The sequence below is a fragment of the Phyllobates terribilis genome, unplaced genomic scaffold (genome assembly GCF_046119375.1).
Source record: "Phyllobates terribilis strain yellow unplaced genomic scaffold, ASM4611937v1 Scaffold_9__5_contigs__length_417890890, whole genome shotgun sequence".
Classification (NCBI taxonomy): Eukaryota; Metazoa; Chordata; class Amphibia; order Anura; family Dendrobatidae; genus Phyllobates; species Phyllobates terribilis.
The window spans coordinates 277,525,827-277,546,419 of NW_027362769.1; the positions used below are offsets into that span (position 1 = coordinate 277,525,827).

A 20,593-nucleotide genomic window follows, 5' to 3' on the forward strand; every position below is an offset into this window, starting at 1 on the left:
TTGCTCTTTTTTCCAAAAATGATTTTATGGTTTCACATATGTCTTGCATTGGTCATGCTTCTGTGATGGAAGCAAAGCTGAATTTTAGGATACAGAAAATTGCAGAATAACCTGTTTTTTTGTAAGCAGCTTCTTTACTGCCAAGAGAGCAGGTTTTGCCTGCAGCAAAAACGCAACTTGTAAACATAGCCTTAGGTATACTACACAAAATAGATAAAACGTATCTGATTTAGGGGCATAAAAATTTAAAGTTTGAAAATTGCAAAATATTTTTTGTCTAATTTTAATTATTTCAGAAACTCAAATCATATTGACCTAAATTTAACACTTAAATGAAGTACAGCATGTCAAGGAAAAACAAGGATCGCTGGCATTTGTTGAAGCGTTAGAGTTATTCTCACATTAAATGACACTGGTTGGAATTGTAAAATTTGGCCTGGTCATTAAGATGAAAAACGGCTGGGTGATGAAGGGGTTAAGGACCTGGCTTTTTGTTTTCCCCTTTAATTATTCCAAGAGCCATAACTTATTTTTCTCACTACATAGCTGAAATCTTGTTTTATTTGTAGATCAAGTTGTAAATATGAAAGGTACCTTCCATATGACCATACAATGCACTGTATGGTGGGAAATGGTTATTTAAATGTTTTTTTTTTTTTATGTGTAATTTTTCACTATTTATTTTAGTCCCTTGTCTTGATCCTGAGATTCATTGCATAAGATATTGCAATCCTTTAGCATTGTATTGTTTTTGTCAAATTTACTGATATCATTGTGGGGGCAGTGAGTCATTAAAGTGGAGCAGTGATCAAAGCTAGCCATGAAAGGCAAGGGCCATCTGCATAATACAGGCGGCAGATGCAGTGTATGAAGTTGGCTTTGTGCCTGAGCCTGCTTCATACATGCGTATTCAGCCTTTGACAAACATATAAGTCACAGGTCTTAAATGAAATTTTCCAAAAGCATGAACCTAAGCAGTCTATATGGACACACAGGTCATAGGAAGCTGAATAAAATGATAACTTGATATCTGCGATCTAATGTCTTATTCTAGGAAGGACTTGGGTATTCTTGTTAAAATTAAGCTGAGCAGCAGCACTCAATGTCAAGCAGCAGCTGGAAAAGCAAACAAGATTTTAGGGTCATTCATTTTTATACCCAGTAATAGATTAGTATTTTGATAGTAACCTAGTGAGTAGTGCAAGAATTGTAAGATTTTGTAATCTTTTAAATGTATATAAATGATAATCGGAAAATGAAGACAAAAAAATATTTATATTAATTGTTTAACATAAAAACTTAATTTATACATCTTTTTTTCAAGATTTTTTTATTTTCACAAGTACAGGTCATCCCTTGGCTTCTTAATTAGCCAAAGAGATATTGTTCAGTAATTAAATTCAAGTTGGTTATTCAGTGACTGAGCATTTCAGGAAATCTTTGTTAATGGATATTGCTGAGGTCACATTTACATTTGAGTGTTATCGTATTTTTCGGACCATAAGACGCACTTTTTTTCTCCGAAATATGGGAGGAAAATGGGGGGTGGGGATGCTTTTTATGGTCTGAACGTTGCGTACCTACGGTGGTGGTGGAGTGGGATCGCAGTGCCTCCTTCCTTTAAGAACCCTGGCAGTGGTGGCGGTGACGGCAGCAAAGGAGGAGGAGGTGAGATGCTGCGAGTGTCTGGCTGGGGGCCGGCGCTGGTTTCCGGTGTGCGCGATCATCTTCCTGAAGCTGTGATCCATGGAAAAATGGCCGCCCGAGCCGGCGAATGCGCAGACTTGTAGCTCGGGCGGCCATTTTCCTGTAGATCACCGCTTAAGGAAGATGGCTGCGCACACCGGAAACCTGCGCCGCTCACCGGCCCCGGCCTGCAGCCAGACACTGGCCCGCATCCAGATACCGGTCCCGATCCCCAGGCAGGCCTCGGCGGCACACAGTCAGACCCCGGTCCTGGCTCCCAGGCAGGTCCCGGTCGCCAAACACCGGCCCCCAGCCAGGCACCGGCCCTCAGCCAGGTCCCCAGCCAGGCACCGGCCCTCAGCCAGGTCCCCAGCCAGGCACCGGCCCTCAGCCAGGCCCCCAGCCAGGCATCGGCCCTCAGCCAGGCCCCCAGTCATGCATCGGGCCCCGGCCATCTCTTCTGCTGCAGCCGCCAGATTCCTGAGGGAGGGAACAGAGGGCCCTGCGATCCTGCTCCACCGCAACTCCCTACTGCTGGAGCATCGGATTCCTGAAGGACCCTGCTTCCTGTGACGCTTGCTCCACCAACCCCCCACTCCCCAAGGTAACATACTGCACCTATTAAGGCTGTAAGACGGATCCCCATCTTCTAAAAATATTTTTTTCCTATATTCCACCCCAAAATTTGGGGTGCGTCTTATGGTCCGATGCGTCTTGTGAGAAATACGGTATTTATTTATTTTTCTTGTTAAAATACTGATTGTTTTTTTTTTTTTTTTTTTTTTTTTTATAATCTCACTCCAGTTTGATATCAATTTTCCAGATTTTATTTTAGTGTGTATGTATGTATGTGTATATACAGTACAGACCAAAAGTTTGGACGCACCTTCTCATTTAAAGATTTTTCTGTATTTTCATAACTATGAAAATTGTATATTCACACTGAAGGCATCTAAACTATGAATTAACACATGTGGAATTATATAATTAACAAAAAAGTGTGAAACAACTGAAAATATGTCTTATATTCTAGGGTCTTCAAAGTAGCCACCTTTTGCTTTGATGACTGCTTTGCACACTCTTGCCATTCTCTTGATGAGCTTCAAGAGGTAGTCACCGGAAATGGTTTTCACTTCACAGGTGTGCCCTGTCAGGTTTAATAAGTGGGATTTCTTGCCTTATAAATGGGGTTGGGACCATCAGTTGTGTTGTGCAGAAGTCTGGTGGATACACAGCTGATAGTCCTACTGAATAGACTGTTAGAATTTGTATTATGGCAAGGAAAAAGCAGCTAAGTAAAGAAAAACAAGTGGCCATCATTACTTTAAGAAATAAAGGTCAGTCAGTCTGAAAAATTGGGAAAACTTTGAAAGTGTCCCCAAGTGCAGTTGCAAAAACAATTAGCACTAAAAAGAAACTGGCTCACATGAGGACCGCCCCAGGAAAGGAAGACCAAGAGTCACCTCTGCTTCTGAGGATAAGTTTATCCGAGTCACCAGCCTCAGAAATCGCAGGTTAACAGCAGCTCAGATTAGAGACCAGGTCAATGCCACACAGAGTTCGAGCAGCAGACACATCTCTACAACAACTGTTAAGAAAAACACAAGAGAAAACTGAGTGTACAGCATATAGAAAAGGGCTTTATTAATAGAAGTATAAGTATAAATACATCATATAACATATATAATAAATAGATACAGATAGGGAGACGATACAGAACCACGGAAGTACGTAGCAGTTATCCGCAGCTAACCATTGTAGCAGGATAATGTGGAGAAAAGGGGGGAGGGGAAGGGAAAGAGCGACCCTAAATAGTATGTACTAAAACATAGCAAATGGCAAGATGGAGGAGGTATATGCACAGGGATACCAATACTTCAAGTAGTGATGGATACATGTCCCTTTTATCCCCCTAATGGGGTCAGAGTGGATGTAGTCCCTAATGTCAGATACACTCACCAATGAAGTAGCCAAGGGACGCTCAAAGAGGGGGCCAGGGGACAAGGCAGGAGCAGACCGAAATGGGACCTGCGAGCCTCGACGCGCGTTTCGCAAATCCGCTTTATCAAGAGGCGTCACAGTGAGGGCGCCGGCATCTTTTTAAATATCCCCCCCAAACAAGGTCACATGTGCGCGTGTGTGACCGGAAGAAAATGGCCGCCAACCGGAAGGCGTGAACGGCGCATGCGCGGGGATCGTCAAACCGTCCCGCCCCCAGAACGCCCGTCATGACGTCGGCGCAAACCCGGAAGCGCTATGAAGCAGAGTCCGGGGTAGCGCCGACACCACGGAGACAGACGCCTGGGTAGGCAAGGAGGGCGAGTAGCCCCGCGCATGCGCACTGCCAAAGTAGGAGGCCAGATATATATACCACAGTACTCATGTACACAAATGTATAATATCCCCCAAATAACATGCGATAAGTATCACATACAACATATATAGGTGCAAGCAACTACGTAAATTGAAATACATCGGAGCAAAAAATGCAAATGTGAAAAAGGGGGAGGTAGCTGTGTCCATGATATGACTGCAATCTAGGGGCAGTATCCAGAGATGTCGGTGATCAATCCATTTCCTTATCTCCGGTCGAGTCAGCGGTGGTATCCTCTCATGGCAGTGAGCTTTATTGGCTTAGCTTATTCTTAAATTTTATTAGTTTTGAATTATTATTTTTGACTTTTCACTTTTTATTTTTTATTTATTTTTCTGTGTGTTTGTTTATTTGTCCATTCTTAACTTTTTTCTTTTTATGTGTATATATAGTACTTTCCTCTGTGGACCTTATATCTATCGTTACGCCGGCTTCCAGTGCTACCCTCCCCACCGCTGACTCGACTGGAGATAAGGAAATGGATTGATCACCGACATCTCTGGATACTGCCCCTAGATTGCCGTCATATCATGGACACAGCTACCTCCCCCTTTTTCACATTTGCATTTTTTGCTCCGATGTATTTCAATTTACGTAGTTGCTTGCACCTATATATGTTGTATGTGATACTTATCGCATGTTATTTGGGGGATATTATACATTTGTGTACATGAGTACTGTGGTATATATATCTGGCCTCCTACTTTGGCACTGCGCATGCGCGGGGCTACTCGCCCTCCTTGCCTACCCAGGCGTCTGTCTCCGTGGTGTCGGCGCTACCCCGGACTCTGCTTCATAGCGCTTCCGGGTTTGCGCCGACGTCATGACGGGCGTTCTGGGGGCGGGACGGTTTGACGATCCCCGCGCATGCGCCGTTCACGCCTTCCGGTTGGCGGCCATTTTCTTCCGGTTACACACGCGCACATGTGACCTTGTTTGGGGGGGATATTTAAAAAGATGCCGGCGCCCTCACTGTGACGCCTTTTGATAAAGCGGATTTGCGAAACGCGCGTCGAGGCTCGCAGGTCCCATTTCGGTCTGCTCCTGCCTTGTCCCCTGGCCCCCTCTTTGAGCGTCCCTTGGCTACTTCATTGGTGAGTGTATCTGACATTAGGGACTACATCCACTCTGACCCCATTAGGGGGATAAAAGGGACATGTATCCATCACTACTTGAAGTATTGGTATCCCTGTGCATATACCTCCTCCATCTTGCCATTTGCTATGTTTTAGTACATACTATTTAGGGTCGCTCTTTCCCTTCCCCTCCCCCCTTTTCTCCACATTATCCTGCTACAATGGTTAGCTGCGGATAACTGCTACGTACTTCCGTGGTTCTGTATCGTCTCCCTATCTGTATCTATTTATTATATATGTTATATGATGTATTTATACTTATACTTCTATTAATAAAGCCCTTTTCTATATGCTGTACACTCAGTTTTCTCTTGTGTTTTTCATATTTATCGTGAGTTAGCAATCTTTTGTGTAACTATGGGGTGTGAGTTGTGGCTCTTCCGCACTCCATCCTCGTGATTCTCATTATGCTGGCCGTAGTGTTTATCTCAACAACTGTTAAGAGGAGACTTTGTGCAGCAGACCTTCATGGTAAAAAAGCTGCTAGGAAACCACTGCTAAGGACAGGCAACAAGCAGAAGAGAATTGTTTGGGCTAAAGAACACAAGGAATGGACATTAAACCAGTGGAAATCTGTGCTTTGGTCTGATGAGTCCAAATTTGAGATCTTTGGTTCCAACCACCTTGTCTTTGTGCGACGCAGAAAAGGTGAACGGATGGACTCTACATGCCTGGTTCCCACCGTGAAGGTGACTCTTGGTCTTCCTTTCCTGGGGCGGTCCTCATGTGAGCCAGTTTCTTTGTAGCGCTTGATGGTTTTTGCAACTGCACTTGGGGACACTTTCAAAGTTTGCCCAATTTTTCGCACTGACTGACCTTCATTTCTTAACGTAATGATGGCCACTCGTTTTTCTTTACTTAGCTGCTTTTTTCTTGCCATAATACAAATTCTAACAGTCTATGCAGTAGGACTATCAGCTGTGTATCCACCAGACTTCTGCACAACACAACTGATGGTCCCAACCCCATTTATAAGGAAAGAAATCCCACTTATTAAACCTGACAGGGCACACCTGTGAATTGAAAACCATTTCCGGTGACTACCTCTTGAAGCTCATCAAGAGAATGCCAAGAGTGTACAAAGCAGTCATCAAAGCAAAAGGTGGCTACTTTGAAGAACCTAGAATATAAGACATATTTTCAGTTGATTTGCACTTTTTTGTTAAGTATATAATTCCACATGTGTTAATAGTTTTGATGCCTTCAATGTGAATGTACAATTTTCAAAGTCATTAAAATACAGAAAAATCTTTAAATGAGGTGTGTCCAAACTTTTGGTGTGTACTGTGTATGTATATATATGTGTGTGTGTATATGTATATGTATATATATATATATATATATATATATATATATATATATATAATATGTATGTATGTGTATACTAACATTGCCTTGTGAAAGTGTTTGGCCCCCTTGAACTTTTCTAACTTTTGCCACATTTCTGGCTTCAAACACAAAGATCTAAACTTCTAATTTTTTGAGAAGAATCAACAACAAGTGGGACACAAGCGTGAAGTGGAACGAAATTTATTGGATATTTTAAACTTTTTTATAAAATTAAAACTGAAAAGTGGGGCGTGCAATATTATTCGGCCCCTTTACTTTCAGTGCAGCAAACTCACTCCAGAAGTTCAGTGGGGATCTCTGAATTATCCAATGTTGTCATAAATGACTGGTAATGATAAATAGAATCCACCTGTGTGTAATCAAGTCTCCATATAAATGCACCTGCTCTGTGATAGTCTCAGGGTTCGGTTTCAAGTGCAGAGAGCATCATGAAGACCAAGGAACACACCAGGTTGGTCCGAGATACTGTTGTGGCGAAGTTTAAAGCCGGATTTGGATGCAAAAAGATTTCCCAAGTTTTAAACATGTCAAAGAGCACTGTGCAAGCGATCATATTGAAATGGAAGGAGTATCAGACTACTGCAAATCTACCAAGACCCGGCCGTCCTCTAAACTTTAGTCTCGAACAAGGAGAAGACTGATCAGAGATGCAGCCGAAAGGGCCATGATCTCTCTGGTAGAACGGCAGAGATCTACAGCTGAGGTGGGAGAGTCTGTCCATAGGACAACAATCAGTCATACACTGCACAAATCTGGCCTTTATGGAAGAGTGGCAAGAAGAAAGCCATTTCTCAAAGAGATCCATAAAAAGTCTCGTTTGAAGTTTGCCACAAGCCACCTGGGAGACACACCAAACATGTGAATTAAGGTGCTCTGGTCAGATGAAACCAAAATCTAACTTTTTGGCCACAATGCAAAACGATATGTTTGGCGTAAAAGCAACACAGCTCATCACCCTCAAAACACCATCCCCACTGTCAAACATAGTGGTGGCAGCATCATGGTTTGGGCCTGCTTTTCTTCAGCAGGGACAGGGAAGATGGTTAAAATTGATGGGAAGATGGACAGAGCCAAATACAGGACCATTCTGGAAGAAAACCTGTTGGAGTCTGCAAAAGACCTGAGACTGGGATGGAGATTTATCTTCCAACAAGACAATGATCCCAAATATAAAGCAAAATCTACAATGGAATGGTTCAAAAATAAACTTATCCAGGTGTTAGAATGGCCAAGTCAAAGTCCAGACCTGAATCCAATCGAGAATCTGTGGAAAGAGCTGAAAACTGCTGTTCACAAACGCCCTCCATCCAACCTCAATGAGCTCCAGCTGTTTTGCAAGGAAGAATGGGCATGAATTTCAGCCTCTCGATGTGCAAAACTGATAGAGACATACCCCAAGCGACTTCCAGCTGTAATCGCAGCAAAAGGTGGCGCTACAAAGTACTAACTCAAGGGGGCTGAATAATAGTACACGCCCCACTTCTCAGTTTTTAATTTTTTTTTTTAAAAATAGTTTAAAATATCCAATAAATTTCGTTCCACTTCATGATTGTGTCCCACTTGTTGTTGATTCTTCCCCCAAAAATTAGAATTTTATATCTTTATGTTTGAAGACAGAAATGTGGCAAAAGGTAGAAAAGTTCAAGGGGGCCAAATACTTTCACAATGCACTGTGTGTATATATGTATGTATGTATGTATGTATGTGTATATGTATGTACTGTATATATTATACAATTTTATTCTGAACTGGTGGTATATTTAAACAGTATATTCTCTACTTTTCTTAGGCTTCCCTCACCTGTCTAGAGGTGTCTATCATTCCTATATTCCAATGAGTCCCCTGGAGCCAACTGGTGGAGTTACTCCATTATTAACACGAATGGGCCAACATAGTAGGATTAACCCTCAAAAAGGTACATTCTTCTGTTTGTTTTTGTTAGTTATTTTATCATTCATTCCTTTATACTGGCGAGAACCTAAATGCAAATATAATTTTTTTTAGTGTTCAAAGTAAATAAAAAAACATTCATCAGGAAAGTTGATAAAAGGGTAAGAGATGAATGGAAATTCAGATCACCTGCTAATATTTGGCTGCACAGAAGAAGCGTGTGGCAAAATTAGCAGAAAAGAGGAAATCCTGTTATCCTTTCTTTAAAGATCTGGTGAAACAGAACATGTATCACAAAAATGAGGCAGTGATGAAATGAATGCTGGAGTTTCCACCTTTTCTAGTGAACTATAAGTTTTTTTTACATGGGTCATATACACAGCTGATTTTTGGTCCACAAGTATTAGGGTATGTGCACACGTTGAGTATTTTATTGCAAATATTTCTGCAATGTTTTTGCATCTCTAGGAGTTTGTTGGCAGCAAAAACGCAACGGAAAATGTGTGTTTTGACTGAAGTCAATGGTGAAAAACGAACAGAGAATTGACGTGCTGCCAAATATTTGCAACTAATCTGCAAGTCAAAAATACTTGACGTGTGCATGACACTTCAGGATTCTCATTCACTTTGCTGGCATCAGGTTTTGCTTCGGGTTTTGTTACAAATCCGCGCAGAAAACACTTGACAAAAATGTACCAAATCTGCAAAGTGTGCACACAGCCTTACAGTAACAGCATTGTGAATTAAATTTTACAAAATCTCCTTTACATACTGCGGAGATAATGAATCGATGCTGTGTGCTTGACGTGCAGTCTATCAGTTTATACTACAGACTTTAACTGCAAAATTGACACCATTGCATATTTTTCACTGCAATAAATCACACATTTTTCATATTTGTGCCTGGGAATAAAAGTCAAGCTCTTGCTTCACATCTGTCAAAATTTAAGGTTCTTGTTTTTATCCTCCAAAATTTTTGAGTAGGATAGTGTGTATCTGTCTAAAGTAATTACTGACAATCTGATAGACGAATGAAAGAACAGCCTTTACTATAGAACACTAAAATGAGCTATCAGTCATACCGATTAATGTAAGTAACATAAAGCAGTATGTATACCACCAAAACAATAAAGACTCTCAAAGCCATGTCTTTGTCAAGCATGTTGGAAAATTTACATTACTGTTTTTTTTTAATTAAAACTGAAAATACTTTAATATAGTATCAAGACTGTACGGATATCCTGTCGGGACAGGTGTGGGGAGAGTTTGGTTGTATCAATCTGTCATATCATTGTTTCATATAGAATTTTTGCTGTCTGTCTCATTTATATATTATTTACATATAATGAATAGAAATCTTGTCAGCATAAAATATGTTTTTTTGCTTACATATCATTTTAATTTTATTTTCCCAGATGGGTTTTGCCTTGTTAATCAAAAGTCAACATATCCTTCTCAAACATCAGTTTTAAAGTCCTCAGCTAATCCAACACAAAGCTTGCATGAAAATGATACCGTGTGTCATACACTTAAACACTCCAAGGAGGTTTCCAAGGATTCTAAGGAAAAGGTTTTCAGAAGTGAAATCTTTCTTAATCCTTCCGTACAGAGCACAGCAAAAAAAGAGAGATTTTCAGAAGACACGCAGCCTAGTGACCGTGAGCTGGACTACAAAGCTGAAAAGGAGAGAAAGAAATTGACCCTTCATGGATTACCTAAACATGGGGAGCATTCTTCGTCTACATCAGAATTTATGCCACACCGCTGGTCAGGAAATATGGAGACAAAGTCCAAACACCTCCAAACGTCTCTTTTGAGTAACTATGAGGGAGAATCATTCTCCAAACACATTAGCTCTACAGAAAACAAATTGATCAAACAACCAAGTAAACATGATGAGAATATAAGACCTTTGTGCCAGACCATGTTAAATCAAAGTAAAGTTAGAGATTCTATTGTGACATCAGATAAAAATTTGAGCCCACAATGCACGTGTCCGTCCTCTCACCCTGTACATTTTTTCCGTAAAGTATCCTCCGCTACACCTGCTCACCCGGTCATTTCTTCCATGTACCGCATCATCCAGCAAACCAATGAGATAAAGACATTAGCATCAAATTTTTCAGTTATTGATGCCGCTTCTGATGAACATGACAGTTGCGTACATATTGGTATCCAAGCAAGTAACCCTCATGGAAAAGAATTAAGAAATCCTGAGGAAAAGGCAGAGTTTTTATATTCTCCTTTTTCTCAGGAATTATTAGTAAATGAAACAAAAAGACCAGATGGTAATCGAGAGCAAGGCTCTGTGATTTGCTGTAATACCTCCTTAAAAGGCCAAAGGGTTTCGGAGTCTTTCCCAAAGAATTATGGCCATGTCTCTTTGGAGAAAAAATTATTTGCTTCTATTGCTGATCCTATCCATTGTGAGCAGGAAAATTGCATCAAAGAAACATGTAAGTTGTCTGGATTGACTGATTCTCATCAACAAGATGCAGGAAATGTAATTGTGAAGCATCCAGAAGAAAAGGCAAAGCAATTAAACACCGATAATATGACCAATTTACAAATGCCTGCTTTAGCAACACAACACTCACCAAGCACAGGAAAAGAGGAAATAACTAAACTTTGTATTAAGTCTAAAACTATGGGTTCTAGAAAAAACAATGCACAATCCACAGATCCATCTGGTCATTGTGAGCGTTCTGCCATGCAAAATCTTATTTCCTATAGTGGAAACTTTGAAAAAGAAACTGCTGCTTGGCAGTGTAGTGGCAGAAAGAGTCCTTTTGGTGGTCTTGGCAACATGAAGTTAGATGAAACCCAATTAAAAGATGTTAAAATACACAATTTGCCACAGAAAGAAGTAAAAAAAGATCCTGATAGACATGAAAACACTAAGGATAAGGCCAAGGATTCATTAAGTTTTCAGGGCGAAGTGGAAGTGCGGAATCCACCAGTTGGTATTGCTGTGGCAGTTGCTCGACAAAAGGACAATGGTGGAAATAAAATGCATTCCTCTAAAGGTAAGTTGTATAAAAGTGAGCACTGTAAACAAGTTGCCTGCTACACCAAAATCAAGTTACCATGTTCACCGTGCAAATTTTTCAGTAACTTGTGAATTTATGGGATCATTTTAGGGATTTTTAGGATTATTTTTCTTTTTTTTAAGGTAATCATTTCCCTAACTCAGTATGTTTCAAGAAAACTCCTATAATTGTATTGAAAAATATGCCCTATTTTTGATACTTTATAACCGATTTTTATATTGCACCAAAGCATGACATTAATAATTTTGAGGGGAAAAAGCCACACTTCTTTACACAGTGAATGAGGAAAGAGGTATCTAACAATACACTGATAATTATTGATATAATTTGCCTTAAAGGGACTCTGTCAACACAGAATGACTGTTCAAACCAAGTACTGGCGCTCGGTGCTTCACGATGGGGACAACCATTTAAATACACCTTCCCACCTGCTTATTTTCCCCCTATCTCCACCCTCCTCTCTTCTTTGACCTCTTTGGCTTCATAGAGCCAGCGATGGGTTGAGACAGCTAAAAAATAAGCAGGTGGGAAGGTGTATTTAAATGATTGGCCCCGCAGTGAAACACCAAATGCCTGTTTTGTTTGAACAGTCATTCTGTGCTGACAGTCACTTTAAATATATTTTGCACATGAACACTTCACATAAATACATATTTGCTGATGCCGTGGTCGTAACGATTACTGTATAATAAATGGTGAGAAAAAAAATCAGAAACTATTTGCTTCCATTCCTATAAAATTAAATAATAAAAATATGTAAAAAGTAATATGTACTGATAATGGAACAAAAATCTGACCCATACTGCAAAAATTTGCCATAAAAAGTAAAACCACAAATAAAAGAAAAAACATAAAAACCCTATACTTGGTATTGTTATTTTCCTACAAACTAGCTTTGTATATCATGTTTTTTTGTATGGACATGTGAGCCAATCATTGGCCACTGTGACAATGTGTTGGCCACTGCTACAGTCTCTGATTTTCTGCAGTTGTCCAATGCTCATCCACACTATAACAGGAAACAAAGACCAATGACAGATCTGAGTATTGTGGGAGGGAGGGGATGGAGTGTTTTTTTCTCATCCACTTTAGACCATGCTAGGCCAAGTTTTGGGCAAAAAAGATGAACACCTTTAAGTGGTTAAGATATATTTGTTGATATGCAGTAATTAAATACTGTAGATTGGTTCACTATTACCTGTTACAGCATAGTTACATAATTTTTAAGTTTGAAGGTAGACTTAAGTCCATTGAGTTAAACCTATAGCCTAATATGTTGATCCAGAGGAAAGCAAAAACCCCATTGGACAGTCACGGCTTTACATTAGGGGAAAAATGTATTCCCGACTCCATATAAAGCCATCAGACTAGTTCCTTAGATCAATGTCCCATCACAGAATCTAGTACCAATAATCTTTAATATTATATTTTTTAAGAAATTCATCCAGGCCCCTCCTTGAATTTTAATAGTGAATCAATCATTACAAAATCATGTGGCAAAGAGTTCCATAGTCTCACTGTTCTTACAGTAAAGAGTTGCCCTCTGTCATTATCATTAAATCTGCTTTCCTCTAGATGTAGAGGATGCCGCCTTGTCATCATCATAGGCCTAGGTGTAAAGAGATCATTAGAAAGATCTCTCTACTGTCCCCTCATATATTTGTACATTTTACAAGATCTCCTCTAAGCCTTAGTTTTTTCAAACTAAATATACCCAAGTTGAATAACCTGTCTTGGTATTGCAGTCAGTCCATTCCCTTAATAACCTTGGCCAATTTTCTCTGCACCCACTTTAGTTCAGCTATACACTCTGATAAACTGGAGACTGCAATTGTACACAGTATTCTAAGTGTGGCCGCACTAGTGACTTGTATAGAGGCAAAATTCTTATGTCCTCGTCTTGATCATTTATAACTCTTTTAATGCATCCCATTATTTTATTAGCTTTGGCAACAGCTGCCTGTCAGTGGTCACTAAAATCAAGTTTGACATCCACTCATGTCTTGTTCACATCCACCGATGTCTTGTTCAGAGACCGTTTTACCCAGTATTTTGCAGTTAAGTACATAATTATACATTTTATTTCATTGGCCCAATTGCATAACTTTACATTTATCTACATTAAACTTCAATTGCCATTTCTCAGCTCAAGCCTCCAGTTTACATAAATTCTTTTGTAATATTAAATTTTCCTCCTTTGTTGGTTACCCTCCAGAGTTAAGTACCATCTGTAAATATTGTCATTCTACTCTGTATGCCCCCATGATCTTTAATTGTGTAGGGTACTCCACTGTTAACTGTGATCCAATCCAAGTTTGTTCCATTAATAGTGTCACAGGTGTGTCAGAAGTGACAGTCGCCATGCAGTTGGTTGCAGGAGATCTCTACATTTGGCATTACAGACATCTTCTTAGAGGCTGTCTCGAGGACCCAGTGGCTACCTCCCTCTGGCTAATTAACTCCCTGGTCTGGGTGTATAAATACCAGGTGTGTTCTAGAGGAAGGTGTTGGCGATATTCATTACTACCTGTGAAGGCTTTAGCAAGAGCTGTACTTTGTCCTCTCTGGAGCTTGAGGACTTGTTTTCATTTGTCTGGAGTCGTCTAAAGCACAACCATTTCCCCCTGTTTGTCCATCCTTGTTGTCTATAGTGTTTAGTGGAGATTGACTAGTGCTCATCTCCTCTCTTCCCTAGCCTGAGACAAACGCCAGGGAAAGACAGGGCGAGATTCGCGTGCGGCGATTAGTGAAGAACCAATACAGGAACATTGGGAACGTCACAAGGTGACGTTAGTTCAACCTAGGAGGTCTCCACTCCCACCCCTCTTCCCCCTTTCCATAGAGTCTGGGCTTCCTTTCCCTCTTCCATTTGTGTTGCACTAAGTCTTTCCCACACCTTGTGTGACATTATCGCCGACCAAGCAAATTTTGAAAAGGAAAAAGAAAAAACTTTAGTTTTTTTTTTCTCTGCGTGTTTGGGCGTGGACCTTTTTTTAATTTCTTTCCTCCTTTCTTCCTTGGTATGGGTTCAGTTGCACAGCAGTTCCGCTGTCTGTATTTGGAGGTGAATAACCTCCGCTGTGAGGTTCAGCAGCAGCAGCAGCAACGGTTACAGGTCGCCATTGTGGGGTCTCTTCAGGTAGGCCTGTCCAGCCTGAACGCAAGTTTGCCCTCCCGGACAGGTTTTCAGGAGGTATGGACAAGTTTTTTGTTTTTAAGGAGGCATGCAAATTGTTTTTAAACTTTGTCCTTACTGCTCTGGAAATGAGGAGCAACGGGTTGGTATTATGATCTCTCTATTGCAAGGAGATCCTCAGTCATGGGCGTTTTCCTTACCGCAGGACTCTGTCTCTAGTCTGTGGAGGGGTTTTTCGGGGCTCTGGCCCTAATCTATAATGACCCTGACCGAGTTGCCTTGGCTGAATCTAGGCTATGTCGCCTTCAGCAGGGGAATCTGTCAGTGGAGACGTACAGTTCAGAATTCCGTAGATGGGCAGTGGATTCCAAATGGAATGGCTCAGCCCTTAGAAGTCAGTTTTGTGAGGGGCTTACTGAAAGGTTGAAAGATGCCTTGCCAGTATATGAAACCCTTCAGTCCTTGGAAGCTGCCGTGTCAGGGCTGTGGAGTCGGTAAGCCAAACCTCCGACTCCTCAATTTCCATGACACTGACTCCCTCATACATGGCTCATGTTTAGGTGATAAATGTTCTGTAGCACAGATTCCTCTCAGGTAAAAGTCTAGACCCTTAGATCAGGAATAGGACAGACATTTATAGGACAATTCATAACTTTACCAAATTCTTCTGAAAAAAATATTCCCCACAAACTGCATTGAACTACTGTACCCAATTTATTATATATTTGGAGTTGGAGTTGGTCTATTTTATAGCGACTCTGACTCCACAGCCCTGCTTCTTGTCGGGGTTGTGTACCTCTGCCGGGGGAGTGGTCTGGTGGTGAACCATTACTGGGGGAGGTGGAGGAACCCATGCTATTAGGGGGTGTCTCTACATCATACATCTCCCCGGAGATTCGCAGGAAAAAAGGCATATGTTTATTGGTGGGGAAAAAGGGACATTTTGTTGGGACCTGTCCACTTTCTAAACAAAAGGAGACTTGATTAACTGTTGGTAGTCTGAAGTTGGATAAACAAGGGGTTCATTTGTTACCAAGCTTACACGCTTTGTCCTGTCAGCAGAGGTGGTGATAGAGAGCAAAACTGAGGAAATCTCTTTGGTTTTTGATGGTGGAGCCGGTGTCAGCATGGTTGATGCTGAGTTTGTGAAAACTCATGGTCTTGCTTGCTTTGCTTTAGCTGGACCTATTTCGATCTTTGCAATCGACTCAGCACCACTTGCACAGAAAGCATTTACTCCAATTGTACATAATATAAAACTGTGGGTGGGGTCAGTTCATTGTGAAATAATCCCTTGCTGTGTCCTGGACAATCTTCCCACACCTATCATTTTGGGTATTCCTTGGCTTGTTAAACATAAAACATTGGTGGATTGGCAAGCCGGGGAGATTATTGAATGGGGAGATTACTGCCATGAGAACTGTTTAGATATTTCCCTTGCTACTGTCCCTACGGAAATATTACTGCTTTTCTGTCTGGTTTTGAGGACATTATTTCTGAGAGGGGGTGTAAGGATTTGCCTCCTCATCGTGCTTATGACTGTCCTATTAACCTGACCCCCGGAGCTAAACTACCGAAGTCCAGACTGTATAATCTTTCTGGCCCTGAGAGACAAGCCCTGAAGGATTTCATTGCGGAAAGTCTGGAGAAGGGAAATATCAGACCATTATCTTCTACCGTGGCAGCAGGGTGGTTCGTTGAGAAGAAAAAAGATGGCGGTCTACGTCCCTGTTTAGATTTCCGGGAGTTAAATCAAATTACCATCCGTGATCCATACCCTCTTCCTCTGATTCCTGATTTGTTCATCCAGGTTGTAGGAGCTAAGGAATTCTCCAAGTTGGATTTAAGGGAAGCCTACAATCTGGTTAGAATCAGAGAAGGGGACGAATGAAAAACAGCGTTCAATACCCCGGAAGGACATTTTGAGAGTCTGGTTATGCCTTTTAGTTTGACCAATGCACCTTCGGTATTCCAGCATTTCATAAATTATATTTTCCATCATTTTGGTGGGGAGGTTTGTGGTGGTCTATCTGGACGATATTTTTGTTTATTCACCTGATTTTAAGACACTTTGGGGGCATGTTAAGCTGGTACTCCAGATATTAAGGGATAATGAACTTTGTGCTAAACTGGAAAAATGTATTTTCGCTGTTCAGGTGGTGCAGTTTTTGGGATACTTAATGTCATCTTAAGGTTTTCGGATGGATCCTGAGAAGATCTGTGCAGTCTTTGATTTGGAACGTGAAGGCTCTACAACGTTTTCTGGACTTTACTAATTCTTACCAGAAATTTATCCTAAATTATTCTGTTATTGTAAAACCCCTTACTGACATGACTAAGAAGGGGTCTGATTTTTCCAAATGGTCGGATGCTTCCCTCCAGGCTTTTTCTTCCTTTAAGGAATCATTTTGCCACTACACCTATACTCTGTCAACCCAATGTTTCCCAACCCTTTATTGTGGAGGTTGATGCGTCGGATGTCGGGGTTGGGGCTGTGTTGTCTCAGGGTCTGTCCCCTGGTAAATGATGTCCATGCGCCTTCTTTTCTAATAAATTGTCTTCGGCTGAGAGAAATTATGACGTGGGTAATAGGGAACTTATGGCGATCAAATTGACGTTCGAAGAATGGCGACATTGGTTGGAGGGGGCTGTCCATCCTATCACTGTTATTACTGACCATAAGAACCTGTCATATCTCCAGTCAGCTAAACATCTCAACCCTAGGCAAGACAGATGGTCCCTGTGTTTTACTAGGTTCAATTTTGTTGTCACTCTTCGTCCAGGGGTCAAAAATGTCAAGGCTGATGCTTTGGCCCGGAGCTTCCATGGTGGTGGTGACCTTGAGAACCCTGCCACGATATTACAGAAAGGGGTAGTCATTTCGGCACTGTTTCCTGAACTGGAGGGTGAGGTGTTGGAGGCTCAGGGGGACGCCCCTGCCTCCTGCCCTTCAGGAAGGTTATTTTTACCATCTAATTTGCGCCGCAAAGTAATTAAGGAACATCATAACTCATTGCTTGATGGGCATACAGGTGGTAAGGCAACTGCGGACCTCCTCTCTAGTAGTTTTTGGTGGCCGGGGTTGCATTGGGATATGATTAAACACGTAGTTGCTTGTAGTATTTGCACGCGTTTTAAGGTTTCACATACCCGTCCGTCTGGTACTCTTCTTCGCTACCTATCCCTAGTAGGCCATGGACACACCTGTCCATGGATATTATTACTGACCTACCGGTTTCTGCAGGCAAAACGGTGGTTTTGGTGGTAGTAGATAGGATTAAATAAATGGTTCATTTGATTGCATTGCTTGCACTTCCAAATGCCAGGACGCTTGCTCAGGTGTTTATAAATGAGATTGTGAAGCTTCACGGGGTTCCCTCCGATGTGGTGTCAGATCGGGGAACCCAGTTTCTATCCAAGTTCTGGAAGGCATTCTGTACTCGACTGGGGGGGCAGCTGTTCTTTTCCTCTGCTTTCCACCCTCAGTCGAATGGACAGACCGAGCGTGTCAATCAGATTTTGGAGACCTACCTCAGGTGTTTCGTTTCCGAAAATCAGGAGGATTGGACATTCTACCTACCACTGGCAGAATTTGCTATTAATAATCATCATCAAGAATCCACTGGCAGGTCACCGTTCTTCGGTGCATACGGGTATCACCCACAGTTTGGTACCTTTAGTGGGGGAAGAGCTTCAGGAGTTCCTGATTAGGAATGGTTTGCTTCATCCCTCTCCTCTGTATAGCAGGGTGTTCTGAGTAATTTAAAGATCATGGGAGACAGGTATAAACGTATGACTGACAGAAATTGTTTGTCAGGTCTGGACCTGAATGTTAATAATTTTGTGTGGATTGAAAGTTCCTTCTTGGAAGCCGGGACCTAGGTTTATTGTTCCCTATAAAATAATCGCCATCATTAATCCACCAGTGTTTCGTCTTGAACTTCCTCAGGCCCTTACGGTCCATAACGTGTTCCACAGGTCTTGACTCAAAAAGTATATGGAACCTCTTGAGCTCTCGCCTCAACCACCGCCGACAATAATGGTTGATGGTAATCTGGAGTTCCAGATCTCGAGGATTGTAGATTCTCGACTCCAACGTTGTTCTCTACAATACTTGGTGCACTGGAAAGGCTATGGTCCAGAGGAGAGGATGTGAGTTTCAGCGTCAGAGGTGACCGCTCCCAGATTGGTTTTCTCATTCCACACCTCTTTTCCTGAGAAACCTGGTCCTGTGTGTCCGGAGGCCACTCGTAGAGGAGGGGGTACTGTCACGGGTGTGTCAGAAATGTCAGACAATCGCCCTGCAGTTGGTTGCAGGACATCTCAACGTTTGGCATTACAGACATCTTAGAGGCTATCTCTAGGACCCAGCGGCTACCTCCCTTTGGCTAGTTAACTCCATGGCCTGGGTGTATAAATACCTGGTGTGTTCTAGAGGGAGGTGCTGGTGATATTCATTACTACCTGTGAATGCTTTAGCAAGAGTGGTACTTTGTCCTCTCTGGGGCTTAAGGACGTGTGCGCATTTGTCTGGAGTCGTCTAAAACTAAGCTATTTCCCCGTTTGTCCATCCTTGTTTTCTATAGTGTTTAATGGAGATCGACTAGTGCTTATCTCCTCCCTTCCCTAGCCTGAGCCAAACGCCAGAAAAGGACAGGGCGAGGCACGTGTGCGGCGATTGGTAAAGAGTCAATGCAGGGAAGTTAGGGGAGACAGGGTGATGCAAGATGAACCTAGGAGGTCTCCACTAGCCCCCCCCCCCCCCCTTTCCCAACAGTCTGGTCTTCCTTTCCCTCTTCCCTTTGTGTTGCACTAAGTCTTTCCCACACCTTGTGTGACAAATAGCCACCTTTTGTTTCCCATCACTGAGCCAGTTGTTAACCCAGTTGCACATATTTTTCCCTAGTCCCATTCCTCTCATTTTATGTACCGACCTTTTGTGTGACACCATATCAAACGCCTCTGAAAAGTCCAATATAAAGATCAACATTTGTATTTCTTTGGTCCTGTCAGGAACTTACCTCCTCATGCAAGTTGAGTTTATGTGGCATCTGGCATGTCAAACTAATCATGTTGATACTGGATCTTGAGGCTATTCTTGTTGAGATACTCAAGGATAGCATCTCTTAGAAAACTCACAAAGATTTTACCCACAGTAGGTTAAATTTACTGATCTATAATTTCCAGACTTAAATTCCAAAAATCCGCAGCATGTCCATAAATTTTGCGGACACACAGCGTAATCGCCGCTATTGACTTGCATTGGACCGCGTGACATCCGCATCACTACATGTGCACAAGCTTATATCACACGGTTCAATGTGCAGATGGTACCCAGGTCTGGAGGAGAGGAGACTCTCATCCAGACCTGGGTACCATAGAAACTGTAAAAGAATTTAAAATAAAAAATAAAGATTATACTCACCTTCCGATGTCCTCCTGGTGTTTTCTCCCCTTTGTCTGCTGTATGGGTCGCGGTGTTGTGACCTGTCACTTGACTCAATGACGTCTTCAGGTCCTTCACACCACCGAGAGCCGCCCAAGACACCGGACGCAGCAGAGAAAACACCGGGAGGATATCGGAAGGTGAGTATAATCTTTTTTTTTTATTTATTTTTTTTTAACTAACTTGGTCACACTACTATAAATCCATGCCGGTTGCATGGATTTATATACACGGTGTGCAGAATTATTAGGCAAGTTGTATTTTAGAGGATTATTTTTATTATTGATCAACAACTATGTTCTCAATCAACCCAAAAGACTCATAAATATCCAAGCTTAATATTTTTGGAAGTTGGAGTGTTTTTTTTTTTTAGATTTGGCTATCTTAGGAAGATATCTGTTTGTGCAGGTAACTATTGCTGTGCAGAATTATTAGGCAACTTAATAAAAACCAAATATAATCCCATCTCACTTGTTTATTTTCGCCAGGTAAACCAATATCAGTGCACAAAATTTAGAAATAAAC

The 20,593-nt window shown here is 41.6% G+C and overlaps 1 protein-coding gene across 4 annotated transcripts in view; it reads left to right on the forward strand.

Moving 5' to 3' along the window:
* TNRC18 (trinucleotide repeat containing 18) overlaps positions 1 to 20,593 on the forward strand; it is a 739,821-nt gene that overhangs the window by 72,476 nt on the left and 646,752 nt on the right. For all 4 annotated transcript variants that reach the window (XM_073647819.1, XM_073647820.1, XM_073647817.1 and 1 more), the window contains exons 3-4: positions 8,336 to 8,461; positions 9,852 to 11,462. In XM_073647819.1, coding sequence (XP_073503920.1) covers positions 8,336 to 8,461; positions 9,852 to 11,462 — 1,737 coding nt within the window. The remainder of the gene's footprint in view (positions 1 to 8,335; positions 8,462 to 9,851; positions 11,463 to 20,593) is intronic.